We start from the raw sequence: 13,577 nt of genomic DNA on the forward strand, positions 1-13,577 counted from the left end.
TTAGGGAGAGGCTAAGATGGCTGAAAAAATCGCCGTTATTCGTAGGTGGCACCACTGCGCTTCCTGCTGCCATACTTTTCTTTGTGAGACGAGAAGTGTTGCAAGGTTTTTTCGCATCGCGGAAAAAGGAAGCTTTTATTCGATATCTGCAAGCGTACTATGAGTAGTGTACAGATTCAGAATGGAACGGGTCTAGAGCAGCAAGTAATTATACATTTTTCTATGAAGTAAAATCTATGTCGGCTTAGCTTTTTGTGTACTATTTCTTTGATTATGAGTCATCTACCTCACCATACTCATGTTCTGTTCTTGTGACTTTTCTTTCAGTTTGCTGGTCTGGACTTGAAGCAGCAAGGCGGTCAATTTATTGCTCCTGGAGGAAGGTAAGAGTCATTCTGTCATATATTTTGAGAACAGTTTTGTTAAAATAATTTTTTCTAATATAGTCGCTATGTGCCTCCTCACCTGAGATCTACCCGAGGTCCAGGATCTGAAGAGAAACCGTTCCCTGTCCCACAAGAAAGAGGTATCATTTATTACATAATATGTTGTGTAAATTTAACTAATCATTCTTTTTATCGGATTTTACTAGCAGATTTTCCGAACGATCGTGATTTTAACAGAGACGCTGGAAGGGGTTTTACCCAAGCAACAAATTCCTACAGAGGTGGTAGTGCCCAACGTGGAGTGCCCAGCACTGGTGGTGGTTACCCCAGGCGGGGAGGATTTAATGGAGGTGGTGGTAGTGGGAGCTATGCTGCTCGACCTCCACAGAAATGGGAGGGAGAGTATGAAAATGGTGGAGGATGGAATGGAGGTCCTCAGCCACCACAATGGAATGCTGATGCTCCACCACCTGTCATTCAAAATGAACGTTGGCAAGAGCCTCCTCCTCCGGCCGGTCAATGGGTTGCCAACGATCGCTGGAAAGAACCCCAAAGGCGCTCGGCGACAACGGATAGTCGCGGCGGTGGTTACGGAGGAAATGCTCGTTGGAAAGAATCGAGTGAATCTGATTGGACCACACTTACTGCCAAAGACGATAGACTTGAATTGGAAATGTTTGGCACGGGCAACTCCGGTATTAACTTCGATAAATATGAAGATATTCCCGTGGAGGCGACGGGCAATGACGTGCCAGCTCACATCAATACGGTAAGCATAAATCTTCTGTCAATCTTAATTTAGATTTACATAAATGATGTAACAAACAATTCAATGGTTCCTGCTGAGAAAAGTGTATCATTATATCATGTGGAAATATTTATCTGATTCAATTAATGAGTTATGTAACTGCAGCAGGGTTTATGAATGAAACTTCATATGTTTTTTGTTTTTTTATCTCTTAGTTTGAAGACGTGAAGTTGACTGAGATCATTCGTTCGAATATCGCTTTGACTCGCTATGACAAGCCAACGCCAGTTCAGAAATACGCCATTCCGATTATTCTGGCTCGACGAGACGTGATGGCTTGCGCTCAGACAGGCTCGGGAAAGACCGCAGCATTCTTGGTTCCGATATTGAACCAATTATTTGAGCGTGGGCCCGTTGTGAACCAGTCAGCTGGACAACGTTCATACGGACGTCGCAAGCAGTATCCGTTGGCCTTAGTTTTAGCACCTACTCGTGAGTTGGCCACACAAATCTACGACGAAGCCAAGAAGTTCGCATACCGCTCTCGTGTCCGCCCATGCGTCGTGTAAGTTTCAACTAAATTTACTCCTGTTGTCAAGTGCCTTTCTTTTTTGCAATGATGTTTTTACAGACATTTGAAACCTGAATTTTACTGGGTGGACACTATATCTTACTGAGCTCTTTCCATAAACTAGATTAATTAAGCTCTTTAATACTGCAGAACTTCTGACTAAACAGTAAATTTTAAATTTTCCGACATCTAGTTATGGTGGTGCGGATGTCCGCCAACAGATGCAGGATTTGGAACGGGGATGCCATTTATTGGTTGCCACACCCGGACGTCTTGTCGACATGTTGGAACGTGGCAAGATTGGCCTCGAGCACTGCAAGTAAGTGAAAGCGCAAAGTCTCAACCTTCAGACTCTTACGTAATGTATTTAAATATAATTTTTTTGCCCAGCTTTTTGGTGTTGGACGAAGCAGACAGAATGTTAGACATGGGTTTCGAACCCCAAATCCGCCGCATTGTTGAACAAGATACGATGCCTAAAACTGGAGACCGTCAGACGCTCATGTTCTCTGCCACGTTTCCTAAGGAAATTCAGGTCAGTATTTTGTATTCGTCTTGAATTATAAAAGGACGGTGTTGTCTAACTCTTCGGTCTTGTTTTTGTAATGACTAGATGCTGGCTCGTGACTTTTTGGACAACTACATTTTCTTGGCAGTCGGTCGTGTTGGATCTACTTCAGAAAACATTACGCAAAAGATCGTTTGGGTAGAGGAACACGACAAGCGTTCTTTCCTTCTCGATCTGCTCAATGCTTCGGGTCTCAATAAGTTCAACAGTCAAGTTGAAACCGAGTCCACTGAGCATGAGCAGCTGACCCTGGTGTTCGTCGAAACAAAGCGCGGAGCTGACGCTCTGGAGGAGTTCTTGTACCGCGACGGCTATCCAGTGACTTCCATCCACGGAGATCGCAGCCAACGGGAGCGCGAAGATGCTCTTAAACGGTTCCGTTCGGGCAAAACACCCATTTTGGTGGCTACGGCCGTTGCTGCTCGTGGTCTCGATATCCCTCACGTCAAGCACGTCATCAATTTTGACCTTCCCTCTGACGTTGAAGAATACGTTCATCGAATTGGTCGTACCGGACGTATGGGCAATCTCGGTAAGTTCAATTTCACCACTCGCCTTCAATATAGTTTAATTGAATGATGTAACAAATAATTCAATGGTTCCTGCTGAGAAAAGTGTATCATTATATCATGTGGAAATATTTATCTGATAAATTATCTAAGTTACTAAGACCGTACCAACGGTTTTTTGGGATAAAACTAAATCTGTTGATGTGATTTCAGGTGTTGCAACGTCGTTCTTTAATGAAAAGAACCGCAATCTCATCCGCGATTTAGTTGAATTGATTATCGAAACGAAGCAAGAACTTCCCTCTTGGCTCGAAGGCATGGCCATGGACATCAAGCACCAGTCTGGCGGTGTAAGTCGTCGCGGTGGTGGTGGTCGTGGCGGAGGGTAAGTGGATCGCAACTACAAATTTGGGTTGGAGCTGTTGTGTTAATCGAATTCCTTGTTTCAAAAGACGATTCTCTGCCGGATTCGGTTCCCGAGATTACCGTACTTCTACATCGGGCAGCGGCGGCAGCACTCGTCCTGGCGGCTCGGTCGGTGGTCCACGCACAAGCGGCGGTGGATCCTACCCCAACTACAGCGCTCCACCTCCAACTCACGGTACAAAACAAAAAAAAGAAACAAAACTCCTTGGCTATACTTTTGGTTCAAATCCAAGTGTTTTCTTTGTTACTTTTCGTTGTTGTTGCCTTCTGCACGCTTCCCTATTTCTTTTGCTAATGCGGCCCGTTCGAAAACAAAAAAAAAATCACCAAAACCTTTCCATCACCCCTTGATTTTCAGTTATCTTTATTGGGTTTTGTGGCGTTTTATACATTTCTTTGACTGTCTGGAGCGGAAAAATATTCAGCGGGTTCAGGGCGTTCATTTTATTTCGAAACGCTCTGCACCCACTGATCTTTGATGTTGCCTGCACTAGGTGGGAGCCTTTGTACGAAGGCTCCTTACCACCCACCCCAATAATGCTCTAACAATATGATGAAACGGTTTTGTTTTACTTTTACTTTTTTTTTGTTGGCGGCGGGACCAGCGTTAAGCAAATAAGACTGGGATTTTTTGTCTTTTCTTTTATCTTAATCACAGTCGTTCGGATGGCGCCCATGCCTTCTATGCCCATTTTCACAGGAGGATATGGCGGTTATGCTCCAAGTGGTTACGGCTACGCACCCCCTCATCACTCCGCTCCAGATTGGTGGGGCCAGTAGATGATTCACGGGAGACAAAGAAATCCTCGGCGGCGACTTCAATGTGTTGAAATCCCCTATGATACACCATTGGATTATCTTTCTCTCCCCAAAGCGACGATGGAAATGAGGTTGGTCTAAAAAGCCGAGAAAAATGCTTTTCTCAAACAAAAAAAAAAACAACTTCGACGTTGGTAGTGATTTAGAACTATTTTGTCCTTTTTTTCTCACTCTCCTTTATCTCCTGTTTCCTCAATGTGTTTTTTTTTTGTACTCGTAATAGCCTCCCTATTTTTCAGCACCATCTTTTTTCTCTCCCGAATTTTTTTTTAAGCAAACAAATTATTCTAAAACAAATGTATCGTACGCCGCCGCTCTGCTCTCTTTTTGCCGTCCCTTCAGGTGGATGTCCGCGTGTGATACCCTCTGCACAATGATGGCATTACTCGCCCCACGTGACGTCCTTGACAACAAAAGATTAGTTGAGGATGGATACGCTCAGTCCCTCCCACCATACCTCCTTATATTCACCACTCCCTCTCCCTTACTTCGTAATTATTCAATTTATTTTGATTTTGGCACACAGCAGATGTTGAATCCCAGTTAATATCGTCAAGGTTTTCAAACTTTTTTCTTCTATATATAATTTTTTTTTCCTTGAAAGAGACGAGTTGCAGTTTCGACCACTGATGGGCTTTTCTCAGATTTTTTGAGATCAAGACGGCTGTTAAAAAAGAAAGCGACAAACTACTACTACTACTATAGGGGAAATAATTAATAAATTTATTCTTTTTTTTTTTTTAACGAGACGAAGCACATTGTGTACCACGGGTGTCGTGCCTAGAAGCGAAAAGTTGAGAAAGGCCAGGGCTGGGTGTTTTTTTGGGTGGGTGAATACAATATCGTTTGTGTCTTATTCCCAATCGTCGCCTCGCGTCCATATTATAGATCTTTCTCTCTTTGTGTTTAAATTTCAGCTTTAGTAACTACTCCCTCGAATTTGTTCTGTCGAAACAACCCCGAGACCGCGAAATTTCTAAGCGTTCTCATCAAACAAATTTTGCCTAATGTAAACTTAACAAGATGTTGTTTTTTACACACACAAAATTTTCCCAAAGGCCAAGTTGTTGTTTCATTGTTGCCCAATCAGAGACGAGGAAAGAAGAAGAAACTATATTTTTCTTTTTTTTGTGGTCTTTTTTAATTTCTTTTTTCGTTGAGGAAGAAGATACAAAAAGAATACAAAACCAAACTGCTGTGATACGTCGGGCACGACAGTGTAAATGCGAGAAAAAGGGAGAGACTTGTTATACCGGGTACACACACACAGGTCGCGCTGCGTTTATGTGAGCATTTTTCTTTTTGCCCCCTCATTTTCGGCCCCATATGCCACAAATCTTCCTCACCTTCCCTCACACACTTAAAGGATGATTTCAGATTGAAACTCACCCCCATCCCCAATTTTTTCAAATATAGTAAATCGTTTTTTTTTTTTTTTTTTGTTTGATTGAGGAAGAAACAATTGCTAATCTTGAAAGCGAAATATGAAAGTGTCAAGTTAAATTGATTGATTGAGGAAAGGAAATGTAGTTGCCTGTTCGCATTCCAAAGCTCTGCTGACGACCATACACTTATATTTAGGGAAATGTCGAAGGGACTTGTTTATTTTAACGAATGAAATTCAATCGGCACACACTTTTTGCGCGCTTCTTGAGAATGTTTTTTTTTTTCTCAATTTTTTAAGAAGACGAATTGAATTTTTCATCTTTTTTATCATAGCAACGGGAATGGAAGTGATTTATTGCCTTCTGTCGATTCGAAAGATTGAATTTCGCGCGGTTCCAACCAAAACACCCTCCCTCTCAATCCCTCACGCAAAAGTCTAGTCTCATCGAAAAAAAAAACCCTGTTGTGTAGTTTCCTTTTCCCGATTAACTTAACTGAAGTACACACTCCCCCCTCGAAAGAAAACAATCTGTTTTTCGTTTTTCCTCTTTGCTGGGCAGGTTCCAGTCTTTCGTCGAGTTTTTTTGCAGCTAGTAGGCCCTAATTAAAAGAAACAATCAATCCCGCACGCCCTTTTTTTGTTCTCTTATCGTTCCGTGCGTTTCCATCCTCGTTTGTCTCGCTATTTTTTGAACGAAATTTGATGAGATTATTGAAAAGGCAAATTTGTGTGGGAAAAAAGAACCAAAATCGGGTTTTTTGGGTTTTAGGAAATAATTTAAATTTGCGAAAGTCGTGGGTTTATTTAATCTTTTCCATAACAATTTGTGAGAGAATCAAACGTAACGAACTGCCAAAAACATTAGGGAGGTTAAATTTCTCAATTTCCCGTTTTTTTTTTCAACTTAACAATTTTTTTTTGTTCATTTTGGTTATGGGTTTGTTGTTTTTCCTGTCTTTGTGGGGGAGGAGAGTATTCGGTTGCCAGTGCACTTGTGGGTTGGTGTGTTAATTCGTCGGTTGTGTTCTCTCGTGTCTTCTCTTTTTTAAAACAATTCCCTCTGAAGATATCAGCGTAACAAATGAGAAAAAATTTGATGTGGAGGGATCTAGAAAACTCGCTCTATTTACTCGTCCTCCTCCTGAGCGCCGGTCGTCGAAACATGTTTGTTCGTTCCACTCGTCCTCTCTCGTCTTCAACGAGCGTCTGATCTCTAAAAGTTTTAGTTGACAAACGTCTTTCAGGATAAATGATGATGTGACATTGCGGGCCGCGCCCACGCGATGATTACACACACACAATAGACACGATGAGGGGGTTTGTACGGGGTTTTCTTTCATGTTGATACCTGTGGTACGGCCGTCTTGGGTGCCCCAGTGCCTCGTCGAACAAGTAACGCTCTTTCATAGACCAGTAAAACAAAAAAGAAAATGATTTTCCTTTTTAATTCAATTTTTTTTTCTCTTAGTAATTAATTGAAAACACAAGAATATTTTTCTCATCCGCCGCCGACGCTAAAGCGTGTCCTTCCAAAACGGGTTGTACGTTTCCTTCCTTCATTTTTTTCTTGCCATCTCCCATCTTTCACTCGTTTCTCTCTCTATCCCCGCCTTTCGTTTTTGATACTATTTTCTTTTTCCCTTTTGCCTATTTAAAAAGATTTCAAAAAAGAATTTCATTCGTAGCTGGAAGAAGGCTCTATGGCTCGGCGGAAGACTCGATTTAAAAAAAACTGCTGAACACAATAAGGAAATGAGTTTTTTTCCCCCATCTTCCTCCACCGTGTTGTCACACATTTATTTTTAAATTTTCTCTCTGGTCCAAGCTCTCGATATGAAGAAGTAAAAGAAAAGAAAAATAACTATTCTCTGCCAAAGTCAAGTCTTTTTTAGGCGCAGTGCGGTACGATGCATCTCTTTCACACATTAATTTTTTTTTCTTTTGAATTTCCCCTCATTACGATTTGTAACTCCTTCCCACGTTACACTCTTGGTTTTTTTTTTCTCCCTTCAATCCCGTTGCATATCTCTTTAATGGTTAATTTCTCTCTTCCCCTTCTTGCTCCTCTGCGCAGAACACACATTTTCTGTCATTCGTATTGTACCATTTTCTTATAACGGAAAAAAACAAACAAAAAATTATTGTACGTCGAAGGCCGCCCTTTCTTGTACTAAGCAAAATTGCTCTTAGCGTGTTAGACGACGAAGTCCTACACGTTTCCGTTGTCGTCATGAAATTTCAGCGAGGATAAAAACAAAACAAATACAAGAATGCTTCCTATCAATTGGTTGTTTTGTTCACATTTTCTTATTTCGATTGCAATTTTTTTTTCTCTCTTAACACACCGCGCATGGAAACAACGTGAGAGAAAAAATGTGTTCTTTTCTTGGAGCGAAGAAAAAGAAGAAAGCGGCGTGTTTGGTCATGAATTGTTCACGTGATTTGTCTTGATCATCAGGGGCAAGGGGAAATCCGAAGATGTTGACCTCTCTAGCCCGGGCAGTCGGATGTTTAGGTCAACTTTGTGGGAGAGCTGAGTTTAGTTTTTGGGTTTTGTTTTTGAAACGTTCTCTCACTCGTTTCCATGCCAAGGCGAGGGGGAGAGAATCAAATGTGTCGTAATTCGGGGATGACTGTATATAAATTGGGGAGGTGCCTCTTGGCTTGAGTGTGTGTGTGTTGTAAAGGGAAGTCAGTTCCTAGAAATCGGTAGGAGTTTGCCGAAGCCGGCAACAGTAGCAGTTCTCCAGTCGTCCGATTGAGACCATCACAGACTGAAGAGCCCCCCCAAAGTCATGGCCCACCACCGCCCAACGACGAAGAGATGGCCTTCTACTATTGGCATCGTCTATCTTGGCTGGCTGGCCAGTTGTTTTGTGATTGCTGCGATCGACGCCGCTCCACTCGTTTTGACTACACAGGAGCCCATCGGCCAGACTGTTGCCGAGGACAGTTATAGTTCCGGCGTTCCTTACGAGTTTCCCGAAGATTATTCCATCAGTCTGGAGGAAGCCGTGGTAAGTTGAGATCTTATTATCGCACGTAGACAGCAATGTTTGGCAGTTGGCGAGTGCAGTGGGTTTTTGTTCGGTGCGAGGGCAACGGGGTGTAATCCTGTTTTGGTATTTGTTTTAAAAAATAAAGGCCACCCGGAAGGAGTTTGCCAGTGCCGCAATTCTCAAGATGGTTGCTGACATAATGGCTGAGATAGTACAAGGCAAGAAAGTCAGGCAAGAAATGATGGAGGCTATTCAAGATCTACAAGGGCGATTGAGAGGTCAACAGGGACAAGGAGATGAGGCGATCCAGATTCCGGCGGATTCGACAAGTCAACAAATTGACGGCAGGCGAGCAGAGTCCAAGGAGAAGAGACCAAAGTCCTGTCAAGACCTCCAGCACGCTGGACATTCACTCAGCGGATTTTACCTCGTCAGGGGCAAGGCCAACCAACGAATGGAAATTGTCTTTTGTCCTTTCAACAACGATACTCATCAAGACGGTAATTTTAAAATATCTAGCTAATAAACATTTTGATTGTTTAATTTTACCGTTTTTTTTTTTTAACTTTAGATAATTCTCTCATACTGGAAGACATGGTGGAAATTGTTGCAGCTGCTTAGACTCCTAGGAAACGAAACAAATTCTCTCGTATACATATATATAAATAATATTATATATCTATATCAAAAATATTTTGAAAATGTATCTTTATTTACGATGGAAATGGCGGTACGCTGACATTTTTGCCTACTTAGTTTGAAAAACCAACAGTTGATCAGGTAGATCACGCAGCATGTATTTTGTGACAGGTGTAATGTTGGAAAAGATTCGTAAAAAATAAGTATTTAGTTTAATTTGAAAAATTGCCATATTTCGTTTGTTTTTCATTTCGTTTCAACTGAATACAAAAAAAAATGTGACGTTAAATAAACGACCGTGTTCTCAATTCGAGTAATCGATGCAGTGGATATCATTTCGTATGATGACTTTTCGCAGAATTAAGTTAATGACGCCAATTGAGATGAAATCATTCAAAAATTTCAAAATAGTCAGTGACCTTTTGATTGTTTACTTCCAAAAAAATGTGTCTCACAAAAAAGAAAATGGGTAGCGCAGTAACGATAAAGTGTGCGTATTGAATATCTTGCACATTACTCTGGGATAGCCTTCTAGCCTACTGCCTTTTACTCACGTTAGTTTGAAAGCTTCGCTGGCTTTCTTGACCCTACAACCGAACTTTTGATTCATCGGATCAATTGAATTTGATTGAAGACAGCATGCTGTTTCGCCATGAAAGTGCGAGAAGGTTAACAGAGTGTACATCAAGATATGGGTAGCTGTGAACTTTTCCGATGCTCTGTGAACTAGTGACATATTCATTCGAAGTTCGCCTTTTGAGCCAAGCCGAATGATATCCAAGAACTCGTAGCCGGCGCTTAATAAACGGGCAACAACACATTTCTTTTTTTACGGATTCAGTTTTGGCGCTGCTGGCGGATAGTGCTGATGTTTCGCGTTTTACAAGATTACTCGTCGTGTTTGTCTGCTCTTTTCTCTTTTTTGCTGTCTAACTCTATTGCAAAAATATCGCTCGTTCGTCGTCAACACGACTATTTCGAGCAAGCGGCCAGACGAAGTATGCGTACCCGGGTCAAATCCTTTTTCTGCTATTTTTTCCTTTTTTTGCCTTTCCGTTTTTATTTTAAATGGCTTTTTCGTGAATAGAAATTTCTGGACCGTTTCTTAAATGTTAGCGACCTCTTTCATGACGCGTAGTAATCCGACTTCCTCATGTTTCTGTGCCCCGGATTCCCGTGAACGGTGCGCAGTAAGAGAAAAATAAGCGTTTTTCGTTTGCGGATGTTATTTGCGATTGAATTTGTTTTCAAGGTTAAGGAGATTGGACGAGAGTATCCGGCAGCCGAAGAAACTGTACAGAGGAGTATTACGTGGCATCCCGTATCAGAGGACGTGATTATTAAGGCCAACGGCAGTTAAACTTTGATGAACATTTTTCAACTAATGCGTACTGCCCTATACACTGGGCAATACTTGATACTGGTCAATAAATCCAAATAGAGATTATAAAACCAGTTTTTTCCACCAAAATTAAGGGGTGGTGACACTGTGAAGAACTAACTAGAGCAATCTAAGATTTTGTTTTTCAAGTCGTTGGGGGGTGAACCGTCGATTACTACGATGACGAGATTTGATTTATTTGTTTACAGGAAACGAGGACGACGTGGGAGGCGGGGCCAACTTGACAAGCCCACGGTCAATCACTTTTGCCTGAGCTAGTGAGCACACAATGTCTCAAGAACGTCGTACAGTATGTTGCAGGAAATGTTTCCTACCCGTCAAATAAGTTAAATGGACAAAGGGGGACACTTTCCTGCAATTTACTATAGCCAATCATTGGTTAGCTATGTGCATTTCTAGATCGGCTCCAAGAAAGTCAATTAACCAATATTTTCAAATACTTAATTGAAGTTTTCAAGTGTTATATATGTTCAATTTTGTTATAGACACTTGACTTATTTTTACTCTGGCACGCGTTGTTGTGCTGTTTGACAATGAACCACGTATGAAATCGCCAATTCAAATCATAAACTTCGTCTTTAATTAATTCCTTGGTCGTTGGCTGATCGTTCAACTTCAATTTTCCAATTTAAAGTTGTAGCTTGCAACTTGAAAAATCAATGAAAATGTGAATGAGAGAAGCAGCTGATAGTTAATCTAAAACCTGGCAATGTTGCGCAACCGAAATATCATTCAAGATTCGAGATTCGAACAACAAAGATTCGAAACAACGTGAAAAAGAAAAAAACCCAACAACCATCAAGTGGTGCATGTTGTAAAAAAAAAAACTATGAGAAGAACTCCGGTATAAAAAATTATTTTTGGTAATTTAACCATAAGTCCGTAAGAATGTAAGGCTGTAAATTTAGGATTCCGGTTGCTGTAACATGCAGTAAGATTAAATGTGTACAATTATACATAAGCTTCTGTAACGCTTATTTTTAGGTTAATTAAAAAAATTTTAACGTTTGCACATGGTATATTAAGTTATTCGCTATGAAGCATTCACGAATGGAATTGTAAAAGTCATCGTCACGTAACACAAGAGTTGCGAAAATTGATCAAACTCCAAAGAATATGTTGCTGTTAAACCATCATGTTTAAATATTGTAGAGCAATATGTTCTCTGTGAAATCCGAAATCCTGAATTCTTGAAATGCATAGTCGTTATCAAAACTAGTCAAAGTCCAAATCAGTGTAAAATAGGAAGACAGATACATGGCAACTCAATTACACAGATATCAAGCAAAATGATTATAGCCTATTTTTAGTTTCTTGTATCATAGAAACATGATGCCAATATTTAGTCCTTTAATTTCATGTCTAAGCTAGGCTATAAAAACCACAATGTGTATACAACAATCCAAAATGCCATTTTATAAATAATAGTGCAAGTCGTCTCTGTTTGAGCCTTTGAGGCAACAGGCAAGTTAAACAATGAAATGAATGTGAACTTTAAGTGAAAACGAGAAACGAATCGTTTTGTTAGACATTGCGCAATAACAGAAAGGAATTTTCGCACATTTTTCCTTTGCCGTGCGCGCATATTAATAGCTTCGCTCGGAAAAACCGGAAAACCAGCAAAAACTAAAGAAATTTTCGACAAGCATTTTGTTTTTTGCGCGCTAGAAAAATTCCGCGCACTTTAGTGACCGCAAATCGCGCATGCGCGCACGCGCATTTTAGAGACACACCCGCGCATTTGAGTACACCTGCACCTGTACTTGTCATTCAACTGGTCCGAATCTCAGAAGTGAGTAGTCATTACCTGAAGACGTTTTGAAGACGTCAATTCAAAATGAGCATTACCGATGCCGTTTGCATAAGTGCAGATTGCAACGGGTTGTATTTTCGTGATCTATACATCGCAAAAGAGCTAGTGTCATTTATTCTATTGCACGTCGATTACAGAACAACGATTGGCAGCTGCCGACTTGTTTGTAAACAATGGAATTCGATTATTGCAGATCCGCTGTTTTGGAAGCACAAAACTGCATCCGAAAATAAGAAATGGCCCAATGTTCCACGTAATGAACATATTCCATGGAGTTTCTATGCCAGTGTATACCTTGACAATCCTATTGATAGAAACTTAATTCTAAATCCTAATGGAAGAGGTATGTTTGCTTGTTTCTTTTGAAATGTTTTTATTGTTCAATCTAATTTGGAAAGGTATTTTCTTGTCAAATTTATGAACCCAGAAAAATTAAAACATTGGATAGTCCTCAGTAAGGGTGGTGATGGATTTGCATATGAAAGTCCTCCTGCTGGCTCTAATGAAGTCCCTCTGGAAGCTCAAAATGGAAGCAAATTAGTCGAAAATGCTTGTTTTGCAACATCATATCATTCTTGTTCTAAAGAGCAAATAATTGATTTATCAGCTTTGAGAATTCAACCTGAAGTCATCAAACAATGCAAGCCAAAGATTCATATCAAAGATTGGTAAAACTCGTTTAACACAGACTTTGTGAATGCATTATATTATGATTACCATTGCATTACATTGCAGGTATGCTGGTCGCTTTGATTGTGGATGTGTTTATGAATGTGTTTTTTCACTTCTAGATGAGGCCAAAAATGTTATTGATGATTTTAAATTTCGTTCCAACATTAATCAGTGGGAAGGCCGTGAGTGGCATAAGGTCAGAATTCCTCTTCATCCTTATGTTTCCTGAGGCTTTGATAGTAGGCCTATTATTATTAAAAAGTAAAATATATCATCATTTTTCAGGTAGAACATTGCTTCAGTGAATATCCAGACAATGTACGTTTCATAAAATTTTATCACGGAGGAACTGATCGTCAATTTTGGGCCGGACATTATGGGGCTAAAATGACAGGATCGTCTGTTACCATAAGTTTTGACTGACATAATTTCTATTTTCACTCATTTTTTTATATTATATTTTCATCTGAGGTGAATTATGGATTTGATCCGTTTCCTACTTATACGAATCTAATGTCAAAATCTTGTTCGTTGTCTTATCCCGTGTGTTCGCCTTTATGGCTTTATATTATTATACACGCTAAACAAATCTAGGAAGTAATACAATATTATTGGGAGTTAAAAAAATGAACGGAAAA

General features: G+C 40.4%; 2 protein-coding genes and 1 long non-coding RNA gene across 5 annotated transcripts; all 3 read left to right on the forward strand.

Moving 5' to 3' along the window:
* The first annotated feature begins 55 nt into the window (after nt 1-55).
* Nucleotides 56-9,365, forward strand: LOC124336108 (ATP-dependent RNA helicase DDX3X-like). 3 transcript variants are annotated; one of them, XM_046789758.1, is made up of 13 exons: nt 56-204; nt 328-383; nt 447-526; nt 593-1,155; nt 1,350-1,699; nt 1,899-2,024; nt 2,096-2,240; nt 2,319-2,805; nt 2,996-3,167; nt 3,235-3,383; nt 3,867-8,431; nt 8,559-8,913; nt 8,985-9,365. In XM_046789758.1, the coding sequence occupies exons 1-11, from the start codon at nt 160-162 to the stop codon at nt 3,986-3,988; spliced, it is 2,295 nt and encodes a 764-aa protein (XP_046645714.1). In that variant the 5' UTR covers nt 56-159; the 3' UTR covers nt 3,989-8,431; nt 8,559-8,913; nt 8,985-9,365. The 3 variants fall into 3 exon arrangements, with proteins under 3 accessions (XP_046645714.1, XP_046645716.1, XP_046645715.1); XM_046789760.1 differs by having other exon boundaries at nt 3,909-8,431; XM_046789759.1 differs by having other exon boundaries at nt 596-1,155.
* Nucleotides 9,366-9,822: 457 nt separating this feature from the next.
* Nucleotides 9,823-11,087, forward strand: LOC124336592. The gene is made up of 3 exons (XR_006917099.1): nt 9,823-10,050; nt 10,140-10,242; nt 10,305-11,087. It is a non-coding gene; the product is annotated as an uncharacterized LOC124336592 (long non-coding RNA).
* Nucleotides 11,088-12,185: 1,098 nt separating this feature from the next.
* Nucleotides 12,186-13,532, forward strand: LOC124336395 (F-box only protein 6-like). Its single transcript, XM_046790186.1, has 4 exons — nt 12,186-12,610; nt 12,695-12,935; nt 13,003-13,135; nt 13,225-13,532. The coding sequence occupies exons 1-4, from the start codon at nt 12,292-12,294 to the stop codon at nt 13,360-13,362; spliced, it is 831 nt and encodes a 276-aa protein (XP_046646142.1). The 5' UTR covers nt 12,186-12,291; the 3' UTR covers nt 13,363-13,532.
* The last annotated feature ends 45 nt before the right edge of the window (nt 13,533-13,577 follow it).

This window comes from Daphnia pulicaria, chromosome 4 (genome assembly GCF_021234035.1).
Source record: "Daphnia pulicaria isolate SC F1-1A chromosome 4, SC_F0-13Bv2, whole genome shotgun sequence".
In the NCBI taxonomy this organism is placed as follows: domain Eukaryota; kingdom Metazoa; phylum Arthropoda; class Branchiopoda; order Diplostraca; family Daphniidae; genus Daphnia; species Daphnia pulicaria.